We start from the raw sequence: 27,451 nt of genomic DNA, 5'->3' as shown, positions 1-27,451 counted from the left end.
TACTGGCCTCAGGTGCTTTTCTAGCTCCCTGTTGGGGGAGCTACAGCTGCTTCAGGCCCTGCCAGCCACTCCTGCAGCCAGGGTGCTCTCCAAGGTGCTTGGCTTGTTCATCAGATTCCAGGGCAGCTTAACTGGGTCATGTGGATGACCTTTCTTTGTGTTGCTCTTGAAGAGTTAAGATTTCCACACTGGGACTTTCAGTGAGGTTTATCAGATAGGTTTTAGATTAGGCTGTGAAATATTGGTATGATTGAAATTAGAGTTTGGAGATCAGTGAGTGCTACATAAGAAGCTCTAGGCAAGGGAGAGTTCAGTGGATAGGGAGAGAAGGAGATGCAGCGGCTCTATCCCTCTCCCACTTTGATCCAGTTGGGTGGCTCTGAGATGAGGTCTCTTAGGCATTGGTGTTTGATGATGTATCCAGGAGCACGTATCAACTGAGGTTCAGAGAGGAGGCAGTAGCCAGAGCTGGTGGTCAGGTAGAGAGAGGTGGAGGTGACAGCAGGCTCCTCACTTCCCCTGTGTTTCCTTCAGTGAAGCCAAGGGTAAGGACTTAAAACCCAGGCCTCTTAGGAAGTTGCCATTGAGGGAGGTGCTGACAAAGAGCAGAAGTGCGAGTGGTTAGATGAAGGCAAAAAGGCCAGACGCTCGGGTCATGTGGATGCTCTGTGACCTGGGCTTTCTTAAGTGGTGGCCAGAGCCAAGTTCTAGATGGGCGGTATCCACTTAGGCTTTTGATGAAGAGAGAGCCAGTGGTCTGTGGTGCCTCTGGAGGGGGTAATTGCTTGAGAATCCAAGGAGTTTTGGAAGGCTGGTTGGTGAGCTGGGTTCGAAATGGAACCCAGAGTATCATGGGGCAGCAGCTGAAGCTGCTTTGACTGAGCTCATAGACAAAGGGGAGGATAATAGCTAGTGTTATAGAGCCCTCACTACGTGCTCGGGCCTCTTCTGGTGCTTGACTTGCTGTGGTTCAGTGAATCTTGGCAGTGGCCCCACGGGGCAGGTGCATTTGTATTTTCAGTTTATAGATGATTTCATGGAGCTGCTAAAAGCAGTAATTCCAGAGAAAGCCCCTGTTGACTATTTTCTAGAACATTCTCATATCTTTATCTTACTCCCTCTCTTTCTCTCCTTTCTCTGGCTAGCTGTGATTCTATAATTCTTTCTGATTCATTCCAGCACAGTTTGCTGCTTTTCTGAAACAAAATATGCTGGTGAGGAAAGCTCTTCCTCCCGGCACCTCCTCCTGTCTCTTTGGTGAGTATCACTCTTCCTCACCTTCTCCCTCTCCACCCCCCACCCCGGCCTCTCATTTGTCCCTGTTTGGTTTCCTCCTGTTCTTTTCTCTCTGCCTTTTTCTATCTTTTGATTTTTTCCCCCCTGACTCCTTTTGCTTATTGCTCCATTGTCTTTGCTTTTTCTCCATTCTTTCTGTTTGCCTCTCATGGTGTTTTCTCTTTTTGTTTCTTATTATAGTTCTTAGCTCTGCTTCTCCCATGAGTGCCTGTGGCCATTGCCTGTGAGCCTGCGTTTCCTTGGGTGTTTTTCTCCCTGCCAGTGGTTTCCTCCCTCCACCCTGGCTGCTGCAAGCCACTTACCGTCATAAAACTGTAACTCCTTTTCCTTTCATTACCTCTTTCCAATGCAGATTTTAATTAATGCCTTTTTTTAAAGTACGTTTTCTAAATTAACTTTTAGAGAGAGGAACGGAAAGGGATAGAGAGATAGAAATGTCTATGAGAGAGAAATGTCTTTGGCTGCCTCCTGCATGCCCCCTACTGGGGACTGAGCCTGCAACCCAGACATGTGCCCTGACCAGAAGTGAACCCGTGACCTCTTGGTTCCTGGGTCGACGCTCAACCACTGAGCCACACTGACTAGGCTAGTCCCTTGAGCAAACCTTCCAAGCTGGTTGTGCCCTGATTATGGTCTGGAATAAGTCCCTATGGCCCATGCCATCTCCCCCACCCTCCTGTGACTGCTGCCTTCTCCTCCCAACCCTGATTGCCTATGCTAAGATGAGGGACTGGAGCTGGGGGGCTCTGGGTGTAAAGAGGGGATCTGTGAGGAAGCCTGAATGATACCCAGGCTTGGCCATATGCAGGGTGAATCTGTTTGAATCAATGGAGGGAAAAGCCTATGTGTGAACAGGTAGCCTCTCTCTGTACCTGGGAGAAGGGACCTGGGGACTAGGTTGTGACATGGGCCACTGTTGCCCTGTTACTTTGGGACAGGAGCTATAAAGGTATCTTGGCTGAGGTGCTTCCTTGCCGAGGATCTCCTAAAGCCAGACTGAAGTCCTGGTGGCAGTCCTCTGTGCGGCAAGCAAACCCTCAGCCTGGGCTCCTAGGGCAGGGGGACTCGGAGCCCTGTGAAAACCTGCTGTGTAGGGAAGACTGTGTAGCCTGCTCCCCCATTGCTTCTTCCTGGAATGTTTCCTGCCCATCAGCTGTGTCATGTGGGCTGGGCTTGAAACAGGAAAAGGATCACAGTTTTTGAGTCTGGGAAGTGCTGTTTAGATTCACTGTGATGAGGCCTTTGGTTGGCCTTTGCTAGGCAGGGCTGTAGTGTGTTCTGCTTTCTTTTTGTTCCAACTCAGAGCCCCCGTCTTTCCAACTCCAGGACAGAGTGAGGAATGGGGATGGCGCCATGCCCTGAGAGGGGCAAGGTGCAGTTCCACCACGGCGGGGGCTGAGTGCGGTGGGACTAACACAGAGGCCGTTGTCTTTGGAGTGTGGCTCCGTGTGTGGCTGGCACTCCTGTGTGTTCCCACATACAGCTGTACCCGTACTGGTCCTGACTGTCGGTGTCTGGGAACTGTGGAGGACCTTACTCAGCTCTCTCTCTTAGTTCCCATCTCATCAGAACAAGCGGAGGAAGCAGAGAAAGAGGACCTTAGGGTACAGCTAAAGCGGCACCATCCCTCCAGTCCTCTGTCTAGCAGTAAGGCCTCCAAGCGACCCAAGATCAAGGTGTCCCTCATCTCCCAAGGGGACCCAGCTGGAGGGCCTTGTACTCCTTCCCAAGGAGGAACCCCAGAAGGTGAGTTTCCCTTGACTGAGCTCTCCCTGGGCTTATAACTTTGCCCTCTTGGGGCTGCTTGCTGGCACTCAGCCTCAACTGCAGTGCGAGGGGTGCCTGAGCAGGGGCCTTGAGGTGGCCCACAGGAAGGGGGGCCGTGACCTGATCTACACTAGCGCCAGGGAGGCAGGACGAAGACCAGAGGAAGCTCTGGGTTCATGCAAGGCATCATATATCTGGGGTTTTTGTTTGTTTGTTTCAATTAAAAATAAAATATTCCAGAAAGTTTAGGCAACAGAAGGAGAAAAAATAACTCCAGCTCTTCCTATTCCCATGTAGTTATTCTTCATTTTTCCTTTTCCAGTCTTTGTCCATAATACCTTGCATTTAGCCTGGCGGTGGAGGGTGAAAAGTGAGCCGGTCAGGACTGACTGGCGGCTTGGGGGCTTTGTTTTGCAGCTGGGGGAGGAAAGCCCATCATGATGACCCTGGGCCAGGCGGCAGCAGGTGCCAAGGAGCTCACAGGGCTTCTCACCACAGCCAGGTGAGTCTGCTTCTTGGTCTGTCTCTGTCCCCTTCTTTCTCTTCACCTTTCTTCTGGTCCACATATGCTTTGGGCAGATGGTGGATTCTGGGTTCTGGCCGTGTGAGGAATATAACTTCATTTTGGGTGGGATATTTATTTTTCTTTTAGACCAACTCAAGAGTTCAGTTCATTTTCACCTAAAGTTTGCAAAGCATCCCGTAGCTCTTGCTTCAAGGCCTGAAGTCTTCACTTTAGGCATAACTTCTAGAAGGACTAGTGGCCGATTCAGAAGTGGAATGAAGAAACCAAAGTCTCTTGCCTCGTGTCCATTGCTGAAACCTTGCTGGGCTCCATTCCGGCCCCTCCCTGTGCTGCTAGGGCCTGCTGCCCTCCAGCCTTTGTGTAACGGAGCTCCTGTCTTTATATCCAGGCCCAGTGCTTCTGAAGCGGGTGTGTCAGCCAGCCCAGCCTCCTCCGTGGTCTCCAGCAGCACCGCACCCAGCCCCTTGCACACACTCCAGAGCCGCCTGGTGGCCACCTCCCCTAGCAGCTCCCTCCCAGGTATCTGGGGCACAGCATCCCGACCTCCCAGCAGAGTCTGGGCAGCTGTTGGAGGGTGGTCCTGGCAAAGCAGCCTGAAGCTGAATCCGGAGGACATTCCTCAGGTCTCAGGCATGTCAGGGAAGTTTGACAAGAAGCTGGAATTAGCTTCAAGGGGCATGAAGTTCTTGGCCTTAATATGTACAATGAGTAAAGATCACAGTCTGCAGGTAGTGCATCCTATTCTGTAAGGAGGAGAAATTGCTGGTAGGAGATGTAGGTATTGTGTTTTATTTCGGTGTTTTTAAGATTGAATAAAACTGGAAATGGTGCCATGCTGGGTTTTAGTGAGACATTTCTGGCTATGCATGTCTCCTCACTTTCTCCACCTCCACCCGACACTGAAAGGCTGATTGCCTGAGCCCAGCAGGGCCAAGTCATACACCCTTCTCCTTCAAGAGGACCTTTCTCTTTGCTTTGAGGCCCCTGGGCTGTGTGTAAAGTGTGGTGTAAATCAAGTGCTTAGAATTCTTTTGGCTTAAAACGTCCTTTCTCACCCAGCTGGTGTGGTTCAGTTGAGAATCATTCCGTGCAACAAAAGGTTGCTGGTTTGACTCCAGGTCAGGGCACATACCTGGGTTGCAGGTTTGTTTCCCATTTGGGGTATGTACAGAAGGCAATTGATCGATGTTTCTCACATCGATGGTTCTCTCCCTCTCCCCCTTACTCTCTCCCTCTCAGCATGTTCTCGGGTGAAGATTAAATTACATTTTTTAAAAAGTCCTTTCTCTTCCCTAGAAAGAAGTGAGGGAATTTGGAGTTCTGAACAGTGGGATTCAACCTCTCTGGTTTTCCTAAAACTGTCCAAACTGTAGGACAGGTGGTTTGGAGCAGGTTGGGACGTGCAGAAGGAATGGAAGGCGTGCATCTGCATAGACCCTTCCTCACATGGGCCTTCAGCGGGCATGCTGGGGGACCTGCTGGCTTCCTGAGAGTGAGGAATGTCCAGGGGAAAGAGCACGCATGGTGTTGGCTGGGTTGTTGAGGGTGGACGGGCATGATTGCTCTCGAATAAATGGTGGAGCTTGTACTGATGTCTGTCATATCATTTCCTAGGGGCCACATCCGCCAGCAGCCTCCTCCAAGGCCTCAGCTTCAGCTTACAGGATATCAGCAGCAAGACCTCGGGCCTCCCAGCAAGTCCCTCCCCAGGACCATCCCCACAGGTGCACATCTGCCTTCCTTTTGGGCTGGGCAGGTGTGGGGAGGAAGCCTCAGCTTGGTTGTTTTTGGTAGGGAGACTGGGTCTGGAGTCTGGGTTAAGGACAAATAGCCTCTGACTTCTCAGCTGGGAGCTACCAAAGGTTAAGGCTCTATCACTTACTGTGAGACACTGGGCAAGTTTCTTGACCTCTCAGTATCTTTGTTTCCTTGTCTGTAAAATGAGGGTAGTAGTCTATCCCTCACAGAGCTGTTTTGAGGGCGAAATATGTGGGGAATGCCTGGAAGAGCACTTGCATGTGGTGGGCACTCAGTACATGGCAGCCTTTAATAACATGCTGTGGGCACGCCACACTTGTACATGGCTGTTGGGCAACAGCTTCTGATCACCTGGGCGTGTGTGTCCCACAGGCCACCAGTGTGAAGTTGCCCACTCCCATACAGAGCCTGGGTGCCATCACCACAGGCACCAGCACCATTGTCCGTACCATTCCTGTTGCCACCACTCTCTCATCCTTGGGTGCCGCTCCTGGTGGAAAGCCTACAGCCATCCACCAGCTGCTGACCAATGGGGGCCTCGCCAAGCTGGCAAGCAGCCTCCCTGGCCTGGCTCAGATCTCCAACCAATCAGGTGAGTCTTTCTTGAGAACCATGGGGATTCCCAGATATGGGGTCTTCCCCCAGGACCTTCTTGTCTCACAAGGGCTAGGGATGCTATTGAACCCAACCAGGGTCTTGGCATCCACCCTCAGGGACTTAGCTGTGTGTGTGTTTGGGGCGGGGTCCATCCCCCAGAGAGGTTGAGAGAACACAGGCTGTTTTCTGCTGCCTTTCGGAATGACTGATGGGGTGTAGATGACCCAGCTGGGAGGAGGCCAAGGCGGGAGGCCAAGCAGGGTGTGCTGTGGGGAAGAAACTCCCCAGGAAAGGAAATAGGGGTGTGACAAAAAACACACACACCCTACTTCTCTTCTCAGGCTTGAAGGTCCCCACCACCATTACTCTGACCCTACGAGGGCAACCAAGCCGAATCACCACACTGAGCCCCATGGGCCCAGGAGTAGCCCCATCCGAGGAGCCCACCTCCCAGGTGCTGCCCTCCAACTCACAGGTGAGTCGGCCCGGGAAGATGGAGGAGACAGGCTCTAGCAGTTTCAATGTACTGGGCTTGTAGTTAGGTCAGATTCAAATCCAGAACCGGGGCTTGTAGCTTTGAAACTCTGAGCCTCCTTTTCTGTCACACTCCCTGGACCGTTGTGAGGTTAAATATGTAGTGTCCCCGTGTGTCCTAGTGCCTGTGTTTCATGTTTTGGTTTACTTTCCCTCCCCATTTTTTTCTCTGCTCAGTTCTGTCATGCATCGGTTGTGGCACAGGCTTTCCAGCATTGTGCCCTTCCAGATCTGGGCACTCATTGCCATCTTTTTCGGGCACAACTAGGTTTTTTTGTTTTTTTTTAAATATATACTTTTATTGATTTCAGAGAGGAAGGGAGAGGGAGAGAGATAGAAATATCAATGATTCGAGAGAATCATTGATTGGCTGCTTCCTACACACCCTGCACTAGGGATCAAGCCCACAACCTGGGCATGTGCCCTGACCGGGAATCGAACCATGACCTCTTGGTTCATAGGTTAATGCTCAACCACTGAGCCATGCCGACTGGGCCACAACTAGGTTTTTTATAGCTCTTACCAGAAGTCACCTCCAAGTCCTCTTAGCTGATCTGATTTCCTTTATGACCTTTTCCAGTGAAATGTTTCTAATCTTAAATGGTGATCTGAGAGCCACCCAAAGGCCAGAGATTAAAGAGAACAGTCGTTTGTCCCAGTGTGGAGTGTGCTTACTTCGGTGCCCTCCATTCCAGCAAGGCCTTCCACGCAGGAACGGTGCTGTGCCGGCTGCGTGGCAGAAGCTGGCCCTGAGCCTGGCATTCCCACACAGGCTTTGCCTGGGAACGGGGGCTGGGCATGCTTGGCAGGGGACCATTGCTGACTGGACCAGAAGCTCCTCTGCACAGAGGTTGTTCCTGGCCCTGCTGGGATCAGAGCCACCCCTGCCGTCTGCAGAGAGGTGGAGGTGTTCTCATTATTTTTTCAGTCACAGAGTGATTATGCTTATCTATATATATAAAAGCCTAAGTGACCGAACGACCCATCTATCGGTCTCTATGCCGCACACTGACCACCGGGGGCAGACGCTAAATGAGGAGCTGCCCCCTGGTGGTCAGTGCGCTCCCACAGCGCGAGCGCTGCTCAGCTGACTGAAGGGCACCAGACACCGGGCTCACAGCTGGCAGGTGCAGCTGCGGCGCCTCTGTGGCAACATGCTACCCAGTGGCCGGGCAGGCTCAGTGGAGTTGGGATGAGTGGGAGTGGCACGGCACCCGGCCCCACTACTACATCCCCGAGGGGTCCCGGATTACGAGAGGGAGCAGGCCAGGTTGAGGGACCCTACCGGTGCATTTATAAAGTGCAAATTTCCCATGATACCATAGCTTGATCTTCATTCTTCTAGATTTTTCTTTGTATGCAAAGTGTATTACTTTAATTTTACTTTTTGACAAAAATGAGATCACAAAATATGGACTTTTGTAGCTATCTTTGTTTACAAAACACATTATGATGTGTCTCCCTGTTGATTACAGAGAGACCTATCTATGCTCTGACAAAGGAGATATTAGGTTCAGACCTATCTATGTTCTGACAAGGCGGGTGTAAGAAAGTGGGCTTCACCCCCGCTGATAGAGAGTTGGGTTATGTTTTGTTTTTTGACATCATAAGTAATGGTGCAGTGCACACCCTCATCATGATGTTTGTTTACCTCGGGGAACTTCTACAGGCTGGAGACCAGTACGTGGAGGGCATATGCATCTACCACCTGCTAGCTGCTAATTGTCTTTCACAAGGTTTTGCTAATTTACAAGTCAAGACACAGTGATGAGAATATCTGTTTGTTTATACCATTGTCAGGTGTGGAAATCAGTATTTTTAATTTTATTGATTTGATGGGTGAGAAGTGAAATTGTTTTAATGTGCATTTTTCTGATTATTTATGAGGTTGTATGTCTTTTATGAATTACCTGTTATATTCTGTGTCTGTTTATTTTATAGCAACTTTAAATATTCCAATGTTAATCCTTTATCTATTATACAAGTTGCATATACTTTATTCCAGTCAGTTGCGCTTTTTTTCCTTTCTATTGAAATATTAAGTTAATGTCTTTTAACTTTTGTTTCTGGATCTTTTATCATGCAGACATTAAAAAATTTTATACAGTAAGGTCTTCAAATCTTTTCCTTTATGCTCTTCCCATTGCAAGATTATAATCTTATTGCATTTTGTTTTTTAATATATTTTCTTTTTAGGATTGTGGTAAAATATACATACGTACAAGTTACCATTTTTACCCTTTTTTAGGCCCAATTGAGTGGCATAAAGCACGCTCACATTGTTGTGCAACCATTACCACAATTCACCTCTAGAACTTCCCCATCATCCCATATTGAAACTGTTTTCTTATCATGCTTGTTTGTTTACCTTTAGTTTTCAGTCCACTTGGAATTTGTTTCTTTTCTTTTTTTTAAAGTTTATTTCTATATGCTAAGTGAGATAAGGATCTAACTATAGAGTAGTCCATTCATTTTTTGTTGTTTGACATCCGCTGCTCTCACATTCTAGATTACTATGCACACATGGGCCAGTTTTGTACCCCTTGACCTGTCTGTTCCTACACTGGCTTTATATTGTTTGGTAATGCAGGTCCTCCAATTAAGGGAGTATCAGTTGTGTTCCTAGTTTGCTAATATCTTTATCTTTTTCCTTTCTCTTGATAAATAATGGGTTTTTAGTTTTGTCCATTGCCCTTTTGGAATCAAATGAGATGAATGAGCATAAATAGTTCCTTGTAATTAGTTAAACTAATGAATTACTTCAATAGATTTCCTAATATTGAGCTATCATATTTTCAGATTCAGGAGTTTGTCCAGTATGTCCTATTCTTTTTTTTCACATGTCCACATTTATTTTTATTTTGCACACATGGGAAAGAAGACCCTATCAAAAAGGAACAAAACATAATAGGAAAAAAACCACAATAGAAAGAAAAAAGCCCAGTGTTTCAGAGAAAGGCACTCTTCGGATTTGCTTTTATTTTAGTAAAGGTTTTGGCCTCTGCTTATTAGTGGTATTGGCCTGTAGCTTTCTTTCAGTCACTTCTGCTTTTGCGTGTGTTTTCCTATCTTATAATATGAGATGAGAAGTATTTTATGTTTTTCTCATCTTCTCAAACATTTATATGTCATAGAAATGACCAGTTCCTAGGTGGTTTGATGGAAATGACCTCTAAGCCATCGGGCTTATTTTCAGGCAGTTCTAACCCTTGCTGATGCCGCCTTGAGGCACAGCTAGATAGGTCCCCACACGATGCCCTCCTCTCTGTTAGGCGGTCCTTTGGGCTGCTGTGCATTGGGGAGCTGGTTAGTGTTGAAGAGATTAGCGTCGTTGGGAATCCTCTTCCTGGCTAAATGGAAGCCCAGAATAAAGATAATATATTACTTCTACCTAGGGAAATTAACTTGAGAGCTTAGTTTTTATCTCAGTAAAATGGGTAATTACTAGGAAGGTTCTGGTGATGATTCTTTTCTTACAAAGGAGATATTATTAGATTCAGACTTGCTGACTTGAAAGCTTCTAACAATTACCTTATAGTGTTCAGACTGCCAGACAGTGGTCAGGCCCTCTGTCTTCAGCAAGCTGTGTGATCCTGGGCAAATCACCCAACCTCTCTGGACTTTGGTTTTCTCGTCTAGTCCAGTGAGGCGGTGATTGTTGTGGTGCTGGGATTAGTAGGACCCTTCTCAGAATCTCCTCAGGCTTTGGAAGATGAATTTCCAAAGGTTGAGAAACAATCCACCCATTTATGACATTTATAATACATTTGGAAATTTGAACACTGACTGGATAATTATCGATATGAAGGAATTATTAACCTTTTTGTGTGTAATAATGGTGTTTAAAAGTTTGAAACAATATCCCCTTCCTATTTTCGGGTTCCATACTGCAGTATTTTTGGATAGAATGAATTTACAAAGAAAGGCAGTGTGAGCACCAGCTAGACGTCTCTGAGGTCGTGCAAGCACGAATGTCTGCTTTGTTTCTGGCACTGAAGGGTGCTTACTGCGAGTTTCCTTCATGGAGCTGAGCTGCGGTGTGGTCCTGAGAAGCTGAAGGGGAGTGGGGACAGAGACTGCTGTGCCTGCGTCCAAGTCCTGAGTGCATCCTTGCCTGTGGTCACCAGGCTTTCCTCCTGCCTGGCCATACCTCTGTGGCCACACTGGCTGTGGCGGCCCCTGGGAGTGGGCCCTTGTCAGGTGTATTACTAACCAGGACAGAGGAAGCGTCGGTGCGCAGCCTGTCTTTGGGCGGGGTGAGCACATGGGAGGTGCATCCTTTCCGATTCTGAATGTCAGACCCTCCTCACTCCTCCTCTCCCGCCCCTCTGGCCCCCCTCTGTGCTGCTTGTCCAAGGTGAAATCTAGAGAAGCGGGAGAACCTTGGTGAGAAAAGGCCAGTTCTCTCAACCTTGCTTCATTCTTCCTGAGCTGTAAGGCTCAGCAATTCAGGGCGCCCTCCACAACACATAAAGCATGGGGAGACCTGAAAAAGGATTCGGCAGCACAAGCATGGAAAACTTCTCTCAGTGCTGTCACCCTAACATTCACCCGGCTCCTTTCCTGCATTTACCCTGTCCTCGTGTGTAGTAAGAGCTCACCTTTGTAGTCAAACAAGTATGCTCTCGGCGATTTATGCCGCTTGTCTCATTTAACCTCACAAGCGCCTGGGGGGTGTGTGCTGTCATCATAAGATGAGGAAAAGGAAGCTCAGAGAGCGTGGTCACTGGCCCTAGGAAGTGGCGGGGGGTCTCTGAGTGCAGCATCCATGCTGTGTGAACCATTGGCTGCCAGAACGCACGTCCTTGTGCACCCAGCTTTTTCCCTATTGAGAGTCTCTTTGGCATAAATTCTCAGGCATGGGATGAGGGGCCGGAGGATCTGGAAGTGTTAACTGGCCAAGTTCTGACCCTTGTTCACTGCCTCTCCTGCCGTAGCGCCTGCCTCCAGCTCCCTGAAGACGCACGTGAGGTTGGTGATGGCTGCTGCAGGGAACCCCGGGCACGTGTGCTGTCCTGCTGAGCTGTCCACTTGTCTGAAGCCCCCTGTAAGACACTCACTTTTGCCTCTCTGCCAGCTGTCTTCGGGGTTGGGCCTGTGGGTCCTGTGAAACTGTGAGGCTAAGTGACATGGTGCCAGCAAGGGAGCATCGTCCTTCAGCATCTACAGGTCTGGTTCCCAGAACCACTGGCTCCTCAGCAGGTCGGGACATTGGCAGATCGCCAGTACTAGCTGTGACTTGGCCCGGGCAGCATTTCATGAAGGAGCCTTTGGGAAGTCTGTGCTACCCTATGCCAGGTTGGGAGGAGACATCCTTGTGGTCTAGGGCTGCGGGGGTTCAGATTGCGAGCCCTTTGCTAGGGCCAGGGTCATCCTAGCCCACAGCTGGCTGGTCAATATTAAAAGGACTTGTTTTGGACATTCTGCTGCCTTCTCTGAGTAGCATGGGAGAGTGCTCCCCATGCCGCTCCCTCGTAGGAATCACACCAGTAGTCTGCTGCGACTGAGAATACCTAACTCAGATCCATGAGAGGGCAGAGCAAACGGGGCTGTCCTCTCTCAGTCCCTTTGGCCTCTGTACATGTGGAGAGCAGCAGTAGCTAAGAGATGAAAACAGGCCCCCTTTTTTATCATGGGTTGGGCACTTCCTCTATGCAGAAAGCCTGCGGGTCCAGAAAGGTCGAAGAAGACCAATGACCAGCAAAGGAAGTAGCTTCAAGGATGAGTCAATAAGTCCTGCTGCTAAAACGATTCGGGCTTGAGGCTTTGCCTCTTGGTCCTAAGGAGCTGCAGAGTCAACTGGAGATGAGAAGAATTTGCAAGGTCAGGGGGAAGAAAGCCCTACCCCCAAAACCTCTCTCCCCAGTGCTTGGAGGTGAAACAGGGATAACCAGCTAAGTTAACATCTGGGCCGTCCCAGGAAGCCTAGGCATTAAGACTACAAAGGCCGTGCTTCCGTGTTTCTGTTTCTCTTTCCCATGCAATTTGCCTTCTTGCTCAGAAGTGGGGGGATCGCTGGCACTGACGCTCCTGTGCAGCACTCCTGCTCTTGGTGCCAGCCTGAGCCCGGGAGGAGCAAGTTCCTGGACAAGTAATCGCTGAAGATGGAGCTTGGAGTCCCTCCTTCCCTCCTCACAATACTTTTGTACAAAGGTAGTTTTAGATTTGGCTTAGAACACATTGTCCACAGCAGCCTCCCTTCCCTTTCATACTCTAGGATGTTTCCAGCTATGGTGATGAGTCAGGCACCCAGTGGGACTCTGTGCAGTATCTGTAGGCAGGGAGGACCCACAGCATGCCATGGCTGGAACTGTGGTCCAGGGTCCTGACCCAAACCAGACAACCTGCATTCAATTCAGGAGTGTCACCCTTCCAGTCTGAGTGGCTGCCAGGAGGGGGTGCACAGCGTGCAGGATTCGGGAGACAGATCGGGGCATGTGTAAGATAGGAGTGGAGAGGGCATCTTAAACATCATGCCCTGACTCCCGCAGAGCTGGTCTCTGGTGACTCATAGAATGGCGCTATATTCTTGCATCAGCTGGTAGGTAACTGCTTTCTGAAATTCAGGAGGCATTTAGTAAGTTTGAAGAAGATATGAAATCTGAAAGAGGCATCCATAGGTCAGGGGATTGATAACTTGACAGGTAGAATAATAACATACCAACAGGACCTAAGGATAGTGGGACTGTGTGAATATGTGGAGCTTTTAGGAATCGTTTGGGACAGGCAGAGGGTCCTGAACAGCCATTCGTGACGTAGCAGTGCCGCCTAGACAGCGCAGGCAGGGCTGCTCCTGACAGGTGCTGGCTTGGTGTGTGCTGGGGCCGGAGCAACAACTAACGCACCTTCCCGCTGTCACGCAAGTCCTTCCCACGGATGACTTCCTGAGGCTTGGGTTGCACACCCCGAAGAATGCCAGCCTGGAGAAGGGGAGTTGTAAGGACATGGATTCTTCACCCCAGAGGGACAGGCTAAAGGGAGACGTCGTTGAAGTCCATAGAGTCATGTTCGCCGGTTCCACATGTCTTCTCCAACCACACTGCTTGAAATGTAAAAGGAAGCTTTCTTCTACCCATCACCTAGCAGCCCTGGGTCTGTAACCTCAGATGGGATACTGCTGGCCGAAACGTAGAAGGATCAAAAAGGCTCTGGGTAAATTCTTGGATGACAGATGTATGTTGATGCCCTGTGGGAGAAGATGGAGGAAGACCTTCTGTCTGTTCTTGGGGCCCTCCCACAAGAACAATCTTGGGCTGGATGGTTACAGACTGAGCCCCTGTGACGGTTCTGTTCACATTAGTAAGAACAGTTACAGAAATAAAAACAACTTTGCATCGCTCCAGCTCATTTTCAGTTGGCTTCTTGTGTTTGTTCTACCCAGGAAATAAAAGCTAAGATATTGTGGTAATGCCAGAGTTCATCTCATTGACGCCCAGTGCCATGGGGTAGGTACTGTAATTCCTTTAGAGGTGAGGAAACTGAGGCACAGAAAAGTCACACAGTAGGAAGTGGCAGGAGCAGGACTAGAACCCAGGCAGTCTGCTGCCAGTGTCTGTTCTGTGCACTTGCTGGGGTTCCGAGATGGGAGACCAGAGTGGAGGTTAGCCCAGGAGGTGAGGAGACGGCTTGGCCTTCATGTGACCCTTTTCGGTTTACGTCCCACCAGGTCTGCAGTGACTGCTGCTGGTATGGCGGGACTCTTGACTGGGCCTGACTCAGTAGGTGGGGTTCCTTGTCCTTGGTCCTGAGAAATTGAAATCCCTTTTCACATCCTATACCTCCACCCCCTCCAATAAGTAGTGAGGTGAATAAATGGATTCCAACCACCAGATTATTTGTAAGCTTGTATTCAAGAGGACCTTCCTGCCGACCCTTCAATTCCAGGCCCCTATGCTTGCATTGGAACCCTCTGTGGGTGGAAGCCATGGTGTGGTGGGCCGCGTGGGTCCTGTACAGTGGGCTCATCTGTCACCATCCGTGGTGGAGACTCAAGGTGTTCTTTCCCTCCCTTTCAAATCTAGTCTCATTGACTTGGGGGAGTCAGATGAAGTGAGAGATGAGGACTAGGTGTTCAGATGATAGCTGTCTTAAACTTCAGGAGTGGAGGGAGAGGGCCATAGCAAATTATGATGCAGAAAAATCTTTGGTATCTTTAGCTCCCTTTTTCAATTTTTTGTAATCCTCACCTGAAGATATTTTTCCCATTGAATTTTCAGAGAGAGTGGGAGCGAGCAAGAGAGAGAGAAACATCGATGTGAGAGAAACACATGGATCACATGTGCCCTAGCCAGGGTCGGGGATTGAACCTGCAACCCATTTACATGCCCTTGACTGGGAATGTCAGTCAACCTTCAGTGTTCAGACCAATGCTCTAACCATTGAGCACACCAGCCAGGGCTTAGCTCCCTTTCTTAAAGCAGGTTAGGATTAGTGGTTGCAAGAAGCAGAAACCATTCACCACCCAAGTTAGTTTGTAAAGGGAACCTTCTCCCCGTGGGCGTTCTCAGAGGACCAGTGTGGCCCTGTTTTACAGGCTTTCCACTATGGAGCCCTACGTCGACGATGGCCGCCTCTCAGTCCCTGACTGCGCAGCCCACCATGGCTGGGCCTCACGCTTGCTGACCCAGCTGAGTCGTTCTGACAGTTGCATTGAGCGAGGTGTTGAACTCTGACACTAACTGTGTGACCCGCTGTGCTCCCCTCCAGCTCTGTCCGTGCTTGGGCCACAGAGCTGGCAGTTCTACCATCTGGTGCATGGTACACAGCGAAGATGCCTGTGTCTTGTGGGTTGTCATTATGTAATGTCTCTTTACCTGCTAATTTTCTTGACCCTGCAGTTTATTTTATCTGACATTCTGATGTCAGCTCTGATGTCAATCTCTTGTCTTTTAATTGGTGTGTTTAGACTGTCTCCATTTAATGTAATTACACAGGGTGGGGCAGAAGTAGGTTTACAGTTGTGAGCACATAAAACAGTTTATTCTTGTATTTTATTTAGTAATTATTTATTATTTTCCATATAAATAACTGTAGACTTATTTTTGCCCCACCCTGTAGCTATGTTAGGGCTTACGTCAGCCATTTTAGTTTTTGTTTGCTTTTGTTTTTTTCCTGCCTTCAAGTGCCTAACTTGAACATTTTTTTTAGGATGCCATTTTGATTTATCTGTAGTGTTTGTTTGTTTGCTTTTAATCCTCACTTGAGGAGTGAGGATATTTTTTCCATTGATTTTTTAGAGAGAGTGGAAGGGAGATGGAGAGAGAGAAATATCCATGTGAGAGACACATCAATTGATTGCCTCCCACATGTGCCCCAACTGGGGATAGGGATTAAACCTGCAACCCAGGTACATGCCTTTGACTGGGTATCGAACCCGAGACCCTCCAGTGCGCGGACCGACACGCTAACACTGAGGCATGCCGGCCAGGGCTCTCTGCAGTGTTTTTGAGTGTCTGCTTGTTTGGACAGCTTTTAGTGGTCGCTCTAGATGTTGCATTATGTGTACACAGAACTTACCCGTCTACTGGTGTCCACACTCAGTAGTTTGAGGTGTAGAAGCCTCGCCTCCCTTTCTGTTCCTTTACCCTCACCCTCCCCCATTTCTGGTATAATTGTCTGTATGTTGAGAAGCACATTAGACAGTGTTATAAGTTTTGTTTCAAATGTAATTTAGAAAACTCAAGAGGAGAAGGAAAATCTATTGTATGTACCCATATTTTTATTCTTTACAATGTTCTTCCTTCCTTCCTGATGTTCCAAAATTCCTGCTTTTATTATTTCCTTTCTGTTTAGAGAACTTCCTGTAAGCAGTCTTATAGAGGTCAGCTGTCAATAAATGTTTTTAATTTTCCTTCATCTGGCAATGACTTAACTTCCCTTTTATTACTGAAGGATGTCTTCACTGGATATACAAGGTGCCCCTCAAAATGTGCACACGCACTTTGAATAAACAAAGGCAGTGTTCATTAAAATACATTTCATTTTCAAAATTGAACTATCAGCTGTTAGAGTGTGTATACATTTTTTGGGACACCCTGTATATAATTCTGGGTTAACCATTCTTTTCTTTTAGCACTTGAAAAATGTTAGCCTACTTCCTTGGTTTCTAATGAGAAATCTATCATTCAAAAAAATTTTTTCCCTATAGAAAAGGTGGTGTTTCTTTCTTAGTGCTTTCAATATTTTTTCTTAGCTCTAAAATAAATAAATCTCAATGAGAATAGAGGTTCTTTAAGAGATCTGTTATCTAACCTAATTTAATCTAGTCTAATCTGAAGGTAAGAAAATACTATATACTCAGACACGTAAACATACAAACAGGCCTTACAGCTTTGCCTCTAGAATTTCAACCATATGTGAAGAACACACAGAAAAACAAAACTCGGCTTTAAACATTTCAACGAGCCGTTTGTTCTCTTCCCAGTGGGTCTGAATGCTTAATTGATTGAGCTCACGGTGCCCAAACAGAAGAGCGACAAACTAGATGCTCCGGTCTTTCTCCAACAGCAGCATGACCTCTGTAAACCAGCACATCCCATTGGTCACTCCTCCCACGGCTGCCTCGCCCGTCTGTGTGTCCTGTCTGATTGGTGGCACCTAGGTCAGTCACATGGCTGCTTGGGACAGCAAGGGCCTTTGTGAATATGATTTTTCCTAGCTTTTGCCTTGGGAAGATGGTTTATAATGTGAGAGGACCAAAGCGAAGTGGCCCAAATGACTTGGAAGAATATTGAGTAGCCAGACTCCCTGCACACCCTCTAGGTGTTCGTGATCACCTTCCCTCGTTCCTCGCTGGTCAGTGGAAACCTCTTCAGGGGCGGGGGGCAGATCTCATCTCTCTCCCCACCTCCCTCTGTCTGACTTAGACTCCAGATTCCACTGTGTCCGATGTGACTTCCCCTGCCTCCTGTACAAGCATGAGCTTGACCAGGCCCGTCAATGGGGTCAAGGAGCCTGCAAGGACTGCCTGCAGCTGCCAGCATTGTTTGCATACAAACCACACTAGGCTTTTCGTGGAGAGCACCAGTCCATCTCCTTGGTCCCAGTTCTTGTTTGGAGGTTCTAGCAGGGGAGCGCAGCTACTCGTACACCCTTGACCCAAGACCGGTCCTCTCCTCTGCAGGGAAGGTCGTCCTCTTCAACCGAGCACGCAGCTTCCGGAGGGACGCACATGGATCGGTGAGGGAGGAGGGGGACACCCGCCTAGCCAGCCAGAGCAGCCGAATCAACCCTGGCGATCAATGGGTGACAGATGTCGCAGCCAGATCGCTCTCACATCCGTGGTCTATTCTTGAATGCAGCTGAACTCAACTATTTCCTGAAAATTCCGGAGTGATTCAAATATCCTACCTGGCAAGCCTTCCTGCCCTTATCACAAATCGGGCCTGCCTTCCGGTTGGGACCGAGCCCTTCACTTCCCAGTGAGAGGAAGCTCAGGGCTGTGAGCTCCTGGCCCTCAGGGCTGTTCCCATCCAAAAGTGAGGGAGTAGAGGTGCTGGCCCCCAAAGGTCAGTACCCTTGCGTGGGTCATGGAGGCTGTTATGCCGACCTGTTTGGTGGCCCCCAGCTCAGCACAAGGTCCAGTGAGTCCTCTCAGTCACTGCTGACGTGGCAGGGCAGCAAGCTCAGCCCCCACCATCAGCCGTCCAGGTGTCCTTCGTGGTGACTATCCAGAGTTGCAGGCGGCCGAGCCATGTCTAGCTTGTACCGTGGGAAGATGGCTTATAATGTCAGCTAGACGTGGCTCTGCCGCCTGGGACTGGCTGGCGCCCTGGATGTTCACCATGAAGGAAGGACACCTGGACGGCTGATGGTGTTGGAGTGGCAGGCAGCAAACATTGCGTCAGCTGGCTTACACTCAAAGAGGGACTCCTGGGGAAGGCTCTGGGAATGCTTCAGACTCCAAGGAAGATTTGGGGTGCCAGGACATGCAGGGTCTCCTGGACCATCGCCATAACTGACTGCTTCATGAGTCCAATTAGGTTGTGCCGGCCCTGGCAGGGGATAGGTTGGGCTGGACCTTCTGGAGGTGGCCGTGAGCTGTCTGTTGCAGCCACACGGATGTCAACAGTTGCGAGAGCGTGCAATCATCATGACCATGGCTCGGCATCTGCATGTGAAGGGAAGCATGTCTCAAGTTACAGCCAGGTGATGCAAATTCACACAAAGCCAGGGAGGAACTGTTACGGGTCAGAGCTTGAACACTAGGAATCCTACGGCCAGCAGCCCTCCAAAGGGGCAAAGTGTGTCCCTTTATAAGGATACCAGTCATATCTGATTTGGGCCCCATCCTTATTTATTTTTAATCCTTACCCGAGGATATTTTTTCATTAATTTTTAGGGGGGGGGGGAGAAACATTGATGTGAGAGAGTCACGCTGATTGGTTGTCTTCAACACCCCCCCACCACCACCACCAGGGATCGAACCTGTAACCAAGACACATGCCCCTGACCTGAATCGAACCCGGGACCCTTCAATCGGAGGGCTGATGCTCTATTCATAGAGCCAAACTGGTGAGGGCTGGACCACATTATTATGACCTCATTTAATCCTAATTATCTCCTTAAAGTCCCTAATTCTAAATACAGTCACATCTGGAGGTTAGGGCTTTACATATGAATTGGGGGGTGGCAGGGCTAGGTCAGGGCTCCCAGCTGCCCACAGGACAAAGAGGGATTTGGAATGATTTCTTTTCATTCGTCATCTATTGCTTCCCCCACACCCAAAGCCACGGGCATTGCAGTTTACAAATGAGACTGCAGTTGTCCCACTCCCACTCTACCCTTGGTGTCAATCACAGACCAGTCCTGTCCTCACAGCCAGGAGGAAAGACCACTTGGGGGGCGGGGGAGGCAGCCTACCTGGATTTTCTCCAGAGAAGTTGCCTCCCTAATTAGTACCCAGGCATTCAACTCGGTAGCTCACGGGCAAGTGATCCCACCCCGGTCCTGCTCCCCACAGCCTTCCTCTGGGTGGGAAACCAGACAGCTCTGCACGGGACCTGGGGCTGAGGTGTGGCACTGAGGCCAGGCCAGGCCCCTCGTCTGCTCCCAGCTCACTCTGAGATCTGAAAGGCTCTATATACACAGCCTCAGTGCCCCGTCAGCCCCACCCTCCCGCACTCTGCTCCAAACTCAGAGGGCGCCAGCGCTCCTCCGCTCAGCCCAGCGCAGTGTCTGAAGTTCCGGAGCTCAGGGCTGTTTCCCCATTTGTAAATGAGGTCAGTCCCTCCTCCGGGATTGCGAGGAGGAAATTGTGCATAGCGGAGCTGCAGGGCACAGAGCTCGGTGGTTTTCGTGGCAGCATGCTCACATTTAGCCCTGGGCTCTTGCTGACACCCAAGCAAGGCACAGTGCTGTGTCCAGCTCCAAGCGGATAGGTGTAATCCCCAGAGCAGCCTCCAGAGGGCGCCGCTACCACAGCTCTGAGAAGCCTGTACCCAAGTACCACTGCCAGTGGACGCCAGGAGAGGCTGCTGTGGCTTTGCAGATGAAGGGGACCCCGCACACAACAGGTAGCTCTCACACCCCTCCTTACCAGGGGACTTGACCCAGCACCCCTCTTTCTCAACCACTGAGACCCCAGAAGCTTGGAGAGGTAGGCGTTACGTGGGTGTGTGCGGCAGCTGGAGCTCACGCAGCTACTCACAGGTACCTGGGCTGGCATCCGGCAGCTCCCAGGAGGGGGCGGAGAATTGGGACATTGTCCCCTGCAGAGCCTGAGAGTGTTCCCAACAGCCGTGCCCATCCCCCCCGCTTCCCCATTGCCATCCGCAGCTTGGAGGGCAGGTGCCTCACCTGTGCCATCTGAGCTACTTGAGTTGGAGGCTGGGCAGGATGGCCTTCAGCCCTGGCAGCCACCCCCGCTGCCAGCCATGTTGAGTGTGCCCTGTCCGGGTTTCTCATACTCAGTGGTCCTGTATTCCTGGCCTTCTCACCTGGTAACTAAGGGGTGGTCACACTAACTGCCCCTCGCAAGGTCTGAGGTTGTAAGCACCCCAGAGGGCAGGGTGAGTCCCAGGGGAGCTAGGAAAGGCCACCCATTGGCCAATCTGAGGCCAGACGTCAGGAATCTGCTACCCCGGTGTCCACCTCCCTGCCCAAGAGGGGCACTGCCTCCCCACTGGCAGCCCCACCCACAAACACGTCCCCGCCTCACCAGCCCTTGAGAAGTCACGCCATGTACACCTCAGGGCAGTGGGTTCACACGGGCATTTTATTGGATTTTCTGTGGGTATCTGGATGCCTCAAGCTACTAGCTGGCTTCTCAGCCCCTCACCCTATTCTTGGCCTCCACTCTGGGGTCCAGCGGGGTGCTGCCCGCCCTGCCCTGCGCCAGCTTCTCCTAAGGCCTTCCTACAACTGGACCCCCAGTCCCCAGGCTACCGAGACAAACCCCACTGCCAGGCTGCCCCCACGGCTGGGCCCGTTCTTGCATTGGGCACAGCCAGCTCTCCTGAGGAATGAGCTGGAAGCCCGCTGGCATCTCAGGCTGCATCAGGCTCCACAGCGTAGCGCAGAGCTGTGGGCTCCAACCTACAGCTTGGTATTAAGGTGGAAAGAGAAGTGGGGTGCTGCATAGGTTGTGGCAGGTGGCACGTGCCACGCAGATGAGGCTGGGCAATGTCTGTGGCGGAGGGCACTGTCGAAGGGTGCTGGGGAGAAGTGCATGAGGCCAGCGGCCACGGGCGAGGGGGCTGTCGTGGCCAGGAAGTGAGCCGGGAAGGCTGGGATGACCAGGGGGCTGAAGGGGAACGTAGCCTGGCCCTTTAAGGGGTCCGGGGTGCCGGTGAAGTTCAGTGGGCAGCGCATCATGGTGCCCCTGTAGGCCTCTGGGAGGGCAGGCCCCAGGGCTGGGCCCAGCAAGCAGGAGACAGCCAAGCCAGGCCCCCCAGACTTGGCCCCACACTCCTTGGCATCCGCCTCCTTGAGAAAGGGAGGCACTGCCTGCAGTTTTTTGCTGCCGGGGACAAAGCCCTCTTCCTCCCGGCTGCGCTTGCTGAGGCCGGGGCTGCCAGGGAAAGCGGGCAGGGGCACGGGGCTCTCGGCAGGAACCTTGGCCATGGGGGACACCCAGCAGGCTTTGGGCCTGGGGCAGAGGCTGCCTTTTCTGGAGCCGCCCCTGTGGAATGCAGAGGGACGGTTGACATCCCCGCCCCACACCAGCGCCGACTCTTTGACTGGCAGCCCCTCCTCTTTGCCAGGGGACCCCAAGAGCACCCCATCTTTGAGATGGGGAAAGAAGTCCCGGGGGTGCTGGCTGATGGGCTTGAGCACCTTGGTGGGGTAGGCGTGGAAACAGCCGGTGAAGGTGGGGGCTGGCGGGTGGGGGGCCGCCTGAGCCTCCTCCCTGAGGCTGCCACCGGGGCCCTGTGATCCCTCCTGAGGGGCCAGCTGGTGCCTGTGGTCCTCAGGTGACCCTCCTGGGCTCCGGGGACTCTCTGGGGGGCGAGCAGCCGGGGACGCCTGGGGCTCCCCATGAGGGCTGCCTGCCCCGTGGCGACAGCGCTCCGCCTGGCACTGCAAGGCCTCCGCCTTGCTCACCTGGGCCAGGAGCTTCTTTTTGGCCAGTGGTGACATGATGCCATGTGTCTCTTTGCAGTAAAAACTGGACAGGAGCCGCTTGTAGGCCTCAGGGCAGCCGCTGGCACCCACGAAGGGCAGGGGGGGCCCGGGAGCTGGGCCTGGCTGTTCGGTTCTGTCCTGCGGTGGCTCCTGGCTGGGGGGCCTCGCCAGGTCGATGGGGTCCATCTTGGTCTTTCCTGGCATCGTCTAAAATGAGAAAAGGGAGGCCTCAGGCTGGGCGTGAGCCATGCATCCTGCGCTGGGGGAGTGGTGCCGGCGGGCCAGGGGTACCCAGCAGCCTCTGTGCACCCCTTTTTGTTGTTCTGTTAATCCTCACCTGTGGGTATGTTTTCCATTGATTTTCAGAGAGGGAGGGGGAGAGACAGAGAGGGAGAAACATCAGTGTGAGAGAGACACATGAACTGGTTGCCTCCCGCAGGTACCCCAACAGGGGCTGGGGATCGAGCCTGCAACTGAGGTACGTGCCCCTGACCGGAATCAACCCTGAGACCCTTCATTCCACGGGCTGACCCTCTAATCACTGAGTCAGACCGGCCAGGGCTCTTACGACGTTTTCAAAAGGTGCCCGGGTCTCGGAATGGACGCAGCCTGGTGTCCGGACACAGGGCCCGGAGAGTGGAGTTTTGGAGTCAGACCCCACGGGCCTCAAACAGAGAACCTACACCAACAGATTCGGTGTCCCGGGCAGGGAGCTATCCGGCCATGCACAGTGAGGCGGGTGGCGGGGGGGTGGGCAGCTGAGAGGACAGGGAGGCCCTGGCTCACCTGGTGGCCCTGGGGCTCGGGGCTCACCTGGCCCAGCTGCTCCTCCTTGGCCTTCAGCCTCTCGGTGGCCCCGTCGTCCCCTCGAGGCTCCTTGGCCATCTTGTATTGCTTCCTGGGCTTGGAGGGGGGCAGCGGCTTGTCATCCTCCCCCTTCAGGTGCCGCACGTATGGGAGGACCAGCCTGCGGAGGAGCGGCATGTCCACCAGGAGGCCGGGCCGCAGGCCCCCCTCGTCCCTCCCCCAGCCTCGCACCCTTCTGGGGGCAGCGCGGCAGCCGGGCCGCCTCTTCCTGCCTGCCGGCCGGGGCTCCCCTGAGCGGCAGGACACACGCCCCACACCCCACTGCTCATCCTGCCCCTCCCCTGTCCACAGTATACTCCCGGGCCCCCCACCCCTGCACCACACCCTGGGAGGGCCGGGCCGTCCTGGAACTGCCGGCCGCACCTCTCGTAGTGGCGCCGAGTGCACGTGGCCGCGCTGGTGCTGCCGGGGCTGCCCCCCAGCTCGTCATACACGTTCTTCCAGAGGCGGCGGCCGGTCACCTGCAAGGGCACCAGGTGAGGCAGGGTGCCCGCTAGCAGTGGGGCCAGGTGGGGGTTATTGCAGGGGCTCATCTGGCGGCAGGCCAGCACCCCATCCCCCACCCCTGCCACCGGACTGCTGGCCCAAGCAGCTTTCCGAGCTCGGGAAGGCAGAACAGATGGGGAAAGAGGAAACTTGCTTTGAGCAGCAAAGTACCAGCGGGCAAGGCGAGCCCTCCCTCCCTCCCTCTGCATGCAGGGGCGCTGGGGAGGGGCAGGACCCGGGCCCTGCCTCCTCCTGTCTGGAGGCAAGGGCAGCTCCACTGGGCTCGTCCTCTTTCCCAGCTGCCCCTGGGTGCGCTGCGATGTGCGGGAGACCAGCCTGCTGAGGACTCAGAGGTGCCTTCCTTACCATCTCATAGGCCCCCAGCTTCTCCACGGCCTTGTAGATCTTCCACAGGTTAACTGGAGGAAAGACAGGGGAGGCGCTGTCAGTCTCTGCCACAGGAGGCACAGAACCAGGCCACTGCGATGGACAGCAGGCTGGGCGGGCCCTGGGCACTGCTGCCCAGTGCCCGGTGAGGGTGGAGATCCAGGCCCGCCCGTTGCCAGCCCAGCACCGGGAAGGGGGTACCCCTGTGTGTAACCCTGTGGGCTGGTAGTGTCAGGGTCACCAGAGTGGAGGTGCCTGCCCCAACGCCCTGCCTAGCTGGGGTCCCCTGCCGGGCCCGCCCTCCCTGCCTGCACCCCAGGGACGCACTCTGCTTGAAGCCAAGATGGGGCACCCTCTCGATGGGCGTGTGTCGCTCCTTCATGAACTTGTAGAGGCTGACCAGGAAGGCCTGCTCCTCCTCCCGCTCCTGCGCCTCCTCCCGCTCCCCGCCTGCCTCGGGGGAGTCCTAGGGAAAGAGCAGGAGGCATAGGGATCAGCCCCCGGTGGGTGGCTGGGAACAGGCTGAACCACTGGGCCCCAGCCCCAGGTCCCACAGGAGGGAGCAGGCCCCTCGCAGCCAGACTATTGCTCGGGCTGGATGACTGTTCTGGTGCCAGAAAGATGCTGCTGCCCCAACCCCGGGCCAGGTCCACGGAGGCTGCTCCCGAGACGGCCGTGGCCTCGCACCTTCTCCAGGCCTCTCTCCAGGCACAGGTCACCTCTGTCTTTTTTAAAACCGTGTATTTTTATTGATTTCAGAGAGGAAGGGAGCAGAGAGAGATAGAAACATCAGTGATGAGAGAGAATCATGGATCAGCTGCCTCCCAGTGTGGGATCAAGCCCACAGCCCGGCATGTGCCCTGACTTGGAATCTAACCGTGACTTCCTGGTTCATAGGTCGATGCTCAACCACTGAGCCACGCTGGCCAGGCCAGATCACCTCTTTATCTGGCTCTAGATCGGTCACATCTACGTCTCAGCTCCTCCACCAGACTGAGTTCCTGGAGACAGGCTGTGCCCCTCGGCCCCCAGTGGCCCCGGGGTCACGGCTGAAGAGGCAGCCTTGGCCGGGTGGCTCCGGTGGTTGGAGCATCGTCCCGAACACCAAAAGGGTGTGCACACAGGAGGCAGCAGCTTAATGTTTCTCTCACCCCACGCCTTTCTCTAAAATCAATAAACATATTGGGTGAGGACTAAAAATAAAAAAAGGTAAAGGAACAAAGGTGCTTGTGCTTTCCGGCACTGGGGGCTGCTCAGCCGGGCCTGTGCCCAGCCAGCCTTTGCGTGGTGCCTCCCTCCCTGACCCGCCAGTCTGTGCCGACCTCAGGGCGGGTTCCTGGCACACTGTGGAACGCACAGGACCTTTGGCGTCTGCTCTCAGAGGTGAGTTTCTGCTGGTGCTGTGCCTCTGGCCAGTGGCTCAGGGCGGGGGCGCGGCGGGGCTGGGGCTGGGGCTCAGGGAACAGCTCCCAGGTCGTGGGTGGGAGGCCCCAAATACCAGAAGGACCTGGAACAGCGCAGAGCCATGCGTTCCCCAGACACTCCACCAAGTGCCGTTTCCGTGTTCTTGATAAAAACACGCTAGCTCACGCGTTACCTATGAAACTAACATACTGGAGACCAAGGCTCTGGGTGGTGCTGCCCCAGAAAGAAGCTCGTCACATGCATCTGTGCTTCTCTGAACTCCACGCAGCCATTAAACTGGGACCACTTTTCTCCGTGGAGTAGGGTTCTCACTCCCGCCTGCCACCACCGCAAACAGCCGAGGTGAGCGGGTGCCGAGCTGGCCCCTCTGCCGTGGCCCCACAGCTCCTCAGCCGCCCTGACCTCACCCAGTGACGCCAAGTCCCCGTTACACGTGTGGGCGGACGGGTGGGTGTGAATGCAGTTCTACATCATAGGACAGTGCTTTTATCTGCTGTCTGATCAGAGCTCCAGGCAAGCTTCGTTCGGCACAGGGGTCCGCCATGAAAAAGAAGCCTGACAACCGCCCTGGTGAGGGCGAGCCCTCCTGCCTGCCTGGCTCCCACCCGCCCAGGCAGGGCCGGGCCCTCTCCTGGCTCGGCAGCATTGGGGGAGGGAGCACATCTCCCTCCTGAGAACTTGGGGGTCTCCAAGTTCACCTGAAAGGACCCGGGGAATCACCTGACTCACCTCCAGCTGGATTGGGCTCTGGCTCCTGCTCTGCTCACCATCGGGCTGAGGGGACACAGGTGTGTCTAGGGCGTCGTCCCCCTCTGACTGTTTCCTTTTCCCTTCGGCAGGAGATGCTGTGAGGAGAGGGAGAGGGAGGGGGACACATGAGATGCAGGCGGCGAGGGCAGGCGCCGGATCTGAAGGTCCTCTCCCTCCTCGGCTGACCCTCTGCTCTCCGGGTTCACCCCCATCAGATACCTGCCACTCGTCCCTCCTTGTTCCACATCCCCCCACATCCCCGACGGAAACCCTAACCAGCTGGGGATGCAGTCGGAGAGGTGGGCCCTGGCACTGGGGAAACCTGTCTCCAAGGTCTGCCCCACACGCAGGCCGGAGGTTCTCCCAGCAGCTCAGCTGAGCTGCCGTGTTTGTGGGCCCCCAAAGCATCACAGGGGTGCTGGGCCCGCAGTCCTCCAGGAATAGTTCAGGAAAGAGTAAGTTCCCGTTTGTGCCGCTTTGGGCCTTTCCCGGAGCCTCTGCAGGCGCCCCCCTTCCCCGCACCTGCAAGGGTCCTGGCGACCCTTCAGTTTCCCGATAATCACGTCCTCTGCCCGGCCCTTCCCAGCCAAGCACAGTCTCCTGCTTCTGTCTGGCCTCCTCACTCCTCACCACCGTCCTAACTGGCGCCGGGCGGCCGGTGAGGGTGAATGCAGGGGGAGCCACGGACCCTTCACTCAGGACAGCCAAGAGCTGACGGGTGCAAACCTCAACCCCCCTGCCACTGCCAAAACACCGCCACGGAGACTGCCCGAACCACGTGGCAGGCTGGCAGCAGACCCGAGACCAGGAAGCCACATCTTTTGACCACCCTTCCTTCCTTTTTCTCCTTTCCTTTTTTCTTTTCGTTACTCTAATATAACGGCTCCGTAGTCCTGGTCCGCTCCAGGGACTGCTGGGAGCCTGTGAGGCTAGCACATCTCCTTAACAACTGACCCACGCCAACAGGGCCCACGAGGCCGGGCCCCCAGAGCACAAGCTACTAGAACCTTTGGCCACTGGATGCTGTCCCCTCCGGGCTGTTCGCCGAAGGGCCGCCACGCCTTACGCCTGCCGTCATTCGCGCTGCGTGGGTCCTCGGCTCTGTGGCCCCTGGCTCTCCTTCAGGTCCCAGAAGGAATCTCATTTTAAAGAGGGGAAAGCGGAAGCCGAGAGGGAAAACCAGAATTCAGACAAGGTCTGACTGACCCCACCCCACCACTGACCTGGCCACCACTGTGGCTGCGGTGGTTGCCACCCGCCGTTTGCAAAAGCCTTGAGGAGGAGCCTAAGGAAGCCTGGGAAAAGACACGTCCTAATGCTTGTCAGAAAGAGACACAGCCGTCCCCTCGGGCCGGCTTCTGACCACCGGAGCCAGGGCTGATCTCCAGAAACAACCAGTTGCTAACAATGACACCCCACCCTAGCCCTGGCCAGGTGGCTCGGTGGTTGAGTATCGACCCATGAAGCCAGAGGTCATGGGTTTGATTCCTGGTC

At 53.1% G+C, this 27,451-nt stretch overlaps 2 protein-coding genes across 9 annotated transcripts in view; one reads left to right on the top strand and one right to left on the bottom strand.

Moving 5' to 3' along the window:
* The window catches only part of KANSL3 (KAT8 regulatory NSL complex subunit 3), a 37,150-nt gene extending 25,565 nt beyond the window's left edge, over window positions 1-11,585 (top strand). For 5 of the 6 annotated variants that reach the window (XM_079792355.1, XM_079792356.1, XM_079792357.1 and 2 more), the window contains 7 exons: window positions 2,851-3,042; window positions 3,481-3,565; window positions 3,978-4,108; window positions 5,204-5,313; window positions 5,720-5,939; window positions 6,286-6,419; window positions 11,416-11,585. In XM_079792355.1, the coding sequence (XP_079648481.1) occupies window positions 2,851-3,042; window positions 3,481-3,565; window positions 3,978-4,108; window positions 5,204-5,313; window positions 5,720-5,939; window positions 6,286-6,419; window positions 11,416-11,436 (893 nt within the window). In that variant the 3' untranslated portion in view covers window positions 11,437-11,585. Of the gene's footprint in view, window positions 1-1,179; window positions 1,258-2,850; window positions 3,043-3,480; window positions 3,566-3,977; window positions 4,109-5,203; window positions 5,314-5,719; window positions 5,940-6,285; window positions 6,420-11,415 lie in introns of all 6 variants that reach the window. The other variant, XM_079792360.1, reaches the window with a different exon arrangement.
* An 8,946-nt stretch (window positions 11,586-20,531) lies between these two features.
* ARID5A (AT-rich interaction domain 5A) overlaps window positions 20,532-27,451 on the bottom strand; it is an 11,405-nt gene continuing 4,485 nt past the window's right edge. Inside the window, exons 2-7 of one of the 3 annotated variants that reach the window (XM_079792591.1) lie at window positions 25,937-26,052; window positions 24,110-24,248; window positions 23,762-23,814; window positions 23,273-23,370; window positions 22,829-23,009; window positions 20,537-22,249 (exon numbers count right to left, since the gene is read on the bottom strand). In XM_079792591.1, coding sequence (XP_079648717.1) covers window positions 21,014-22,249; window positions 22,829-23,009; window positions 23,273-23,370; window positions 23,762-23,814; window positions 24,110-24,248; window positions 25,937-26,052 — 1,823 coding nt within the window. In that variant the 3' untranslated portion in view covers window positions 20,537-21,013. Of the gene's footprint in view, window positions 22,250-22,828; window positions 23,010-23,272; window positions 23,371-23,761; window positions 23,815-24,109; window positions 24,249-25,936; window positions 26,053-27,451 lie in introns of those variants that run through there. The other 2 variants (XM_079792592.1, XM_079792593.1) reach the window with 2 other exon arrangements.

This window comes from Cnephaeus nilssonii (assembly GCF_951640355.1).
Source record: "Cnephaeus nilssonii genome assembly, chromosome: 15".
Classification (NCBI taxonomy): Eukaryota; Metazoa; Chordata; class Mammalia; order Chiroptera; family Vespertilionidae; genus Cnephaeus; species Cnephaeus nilssonii.
Note: the sequence above shows the minus strand (reverse complement) of the source record. Positions and strands in the feature narration are given on the sequence as shown.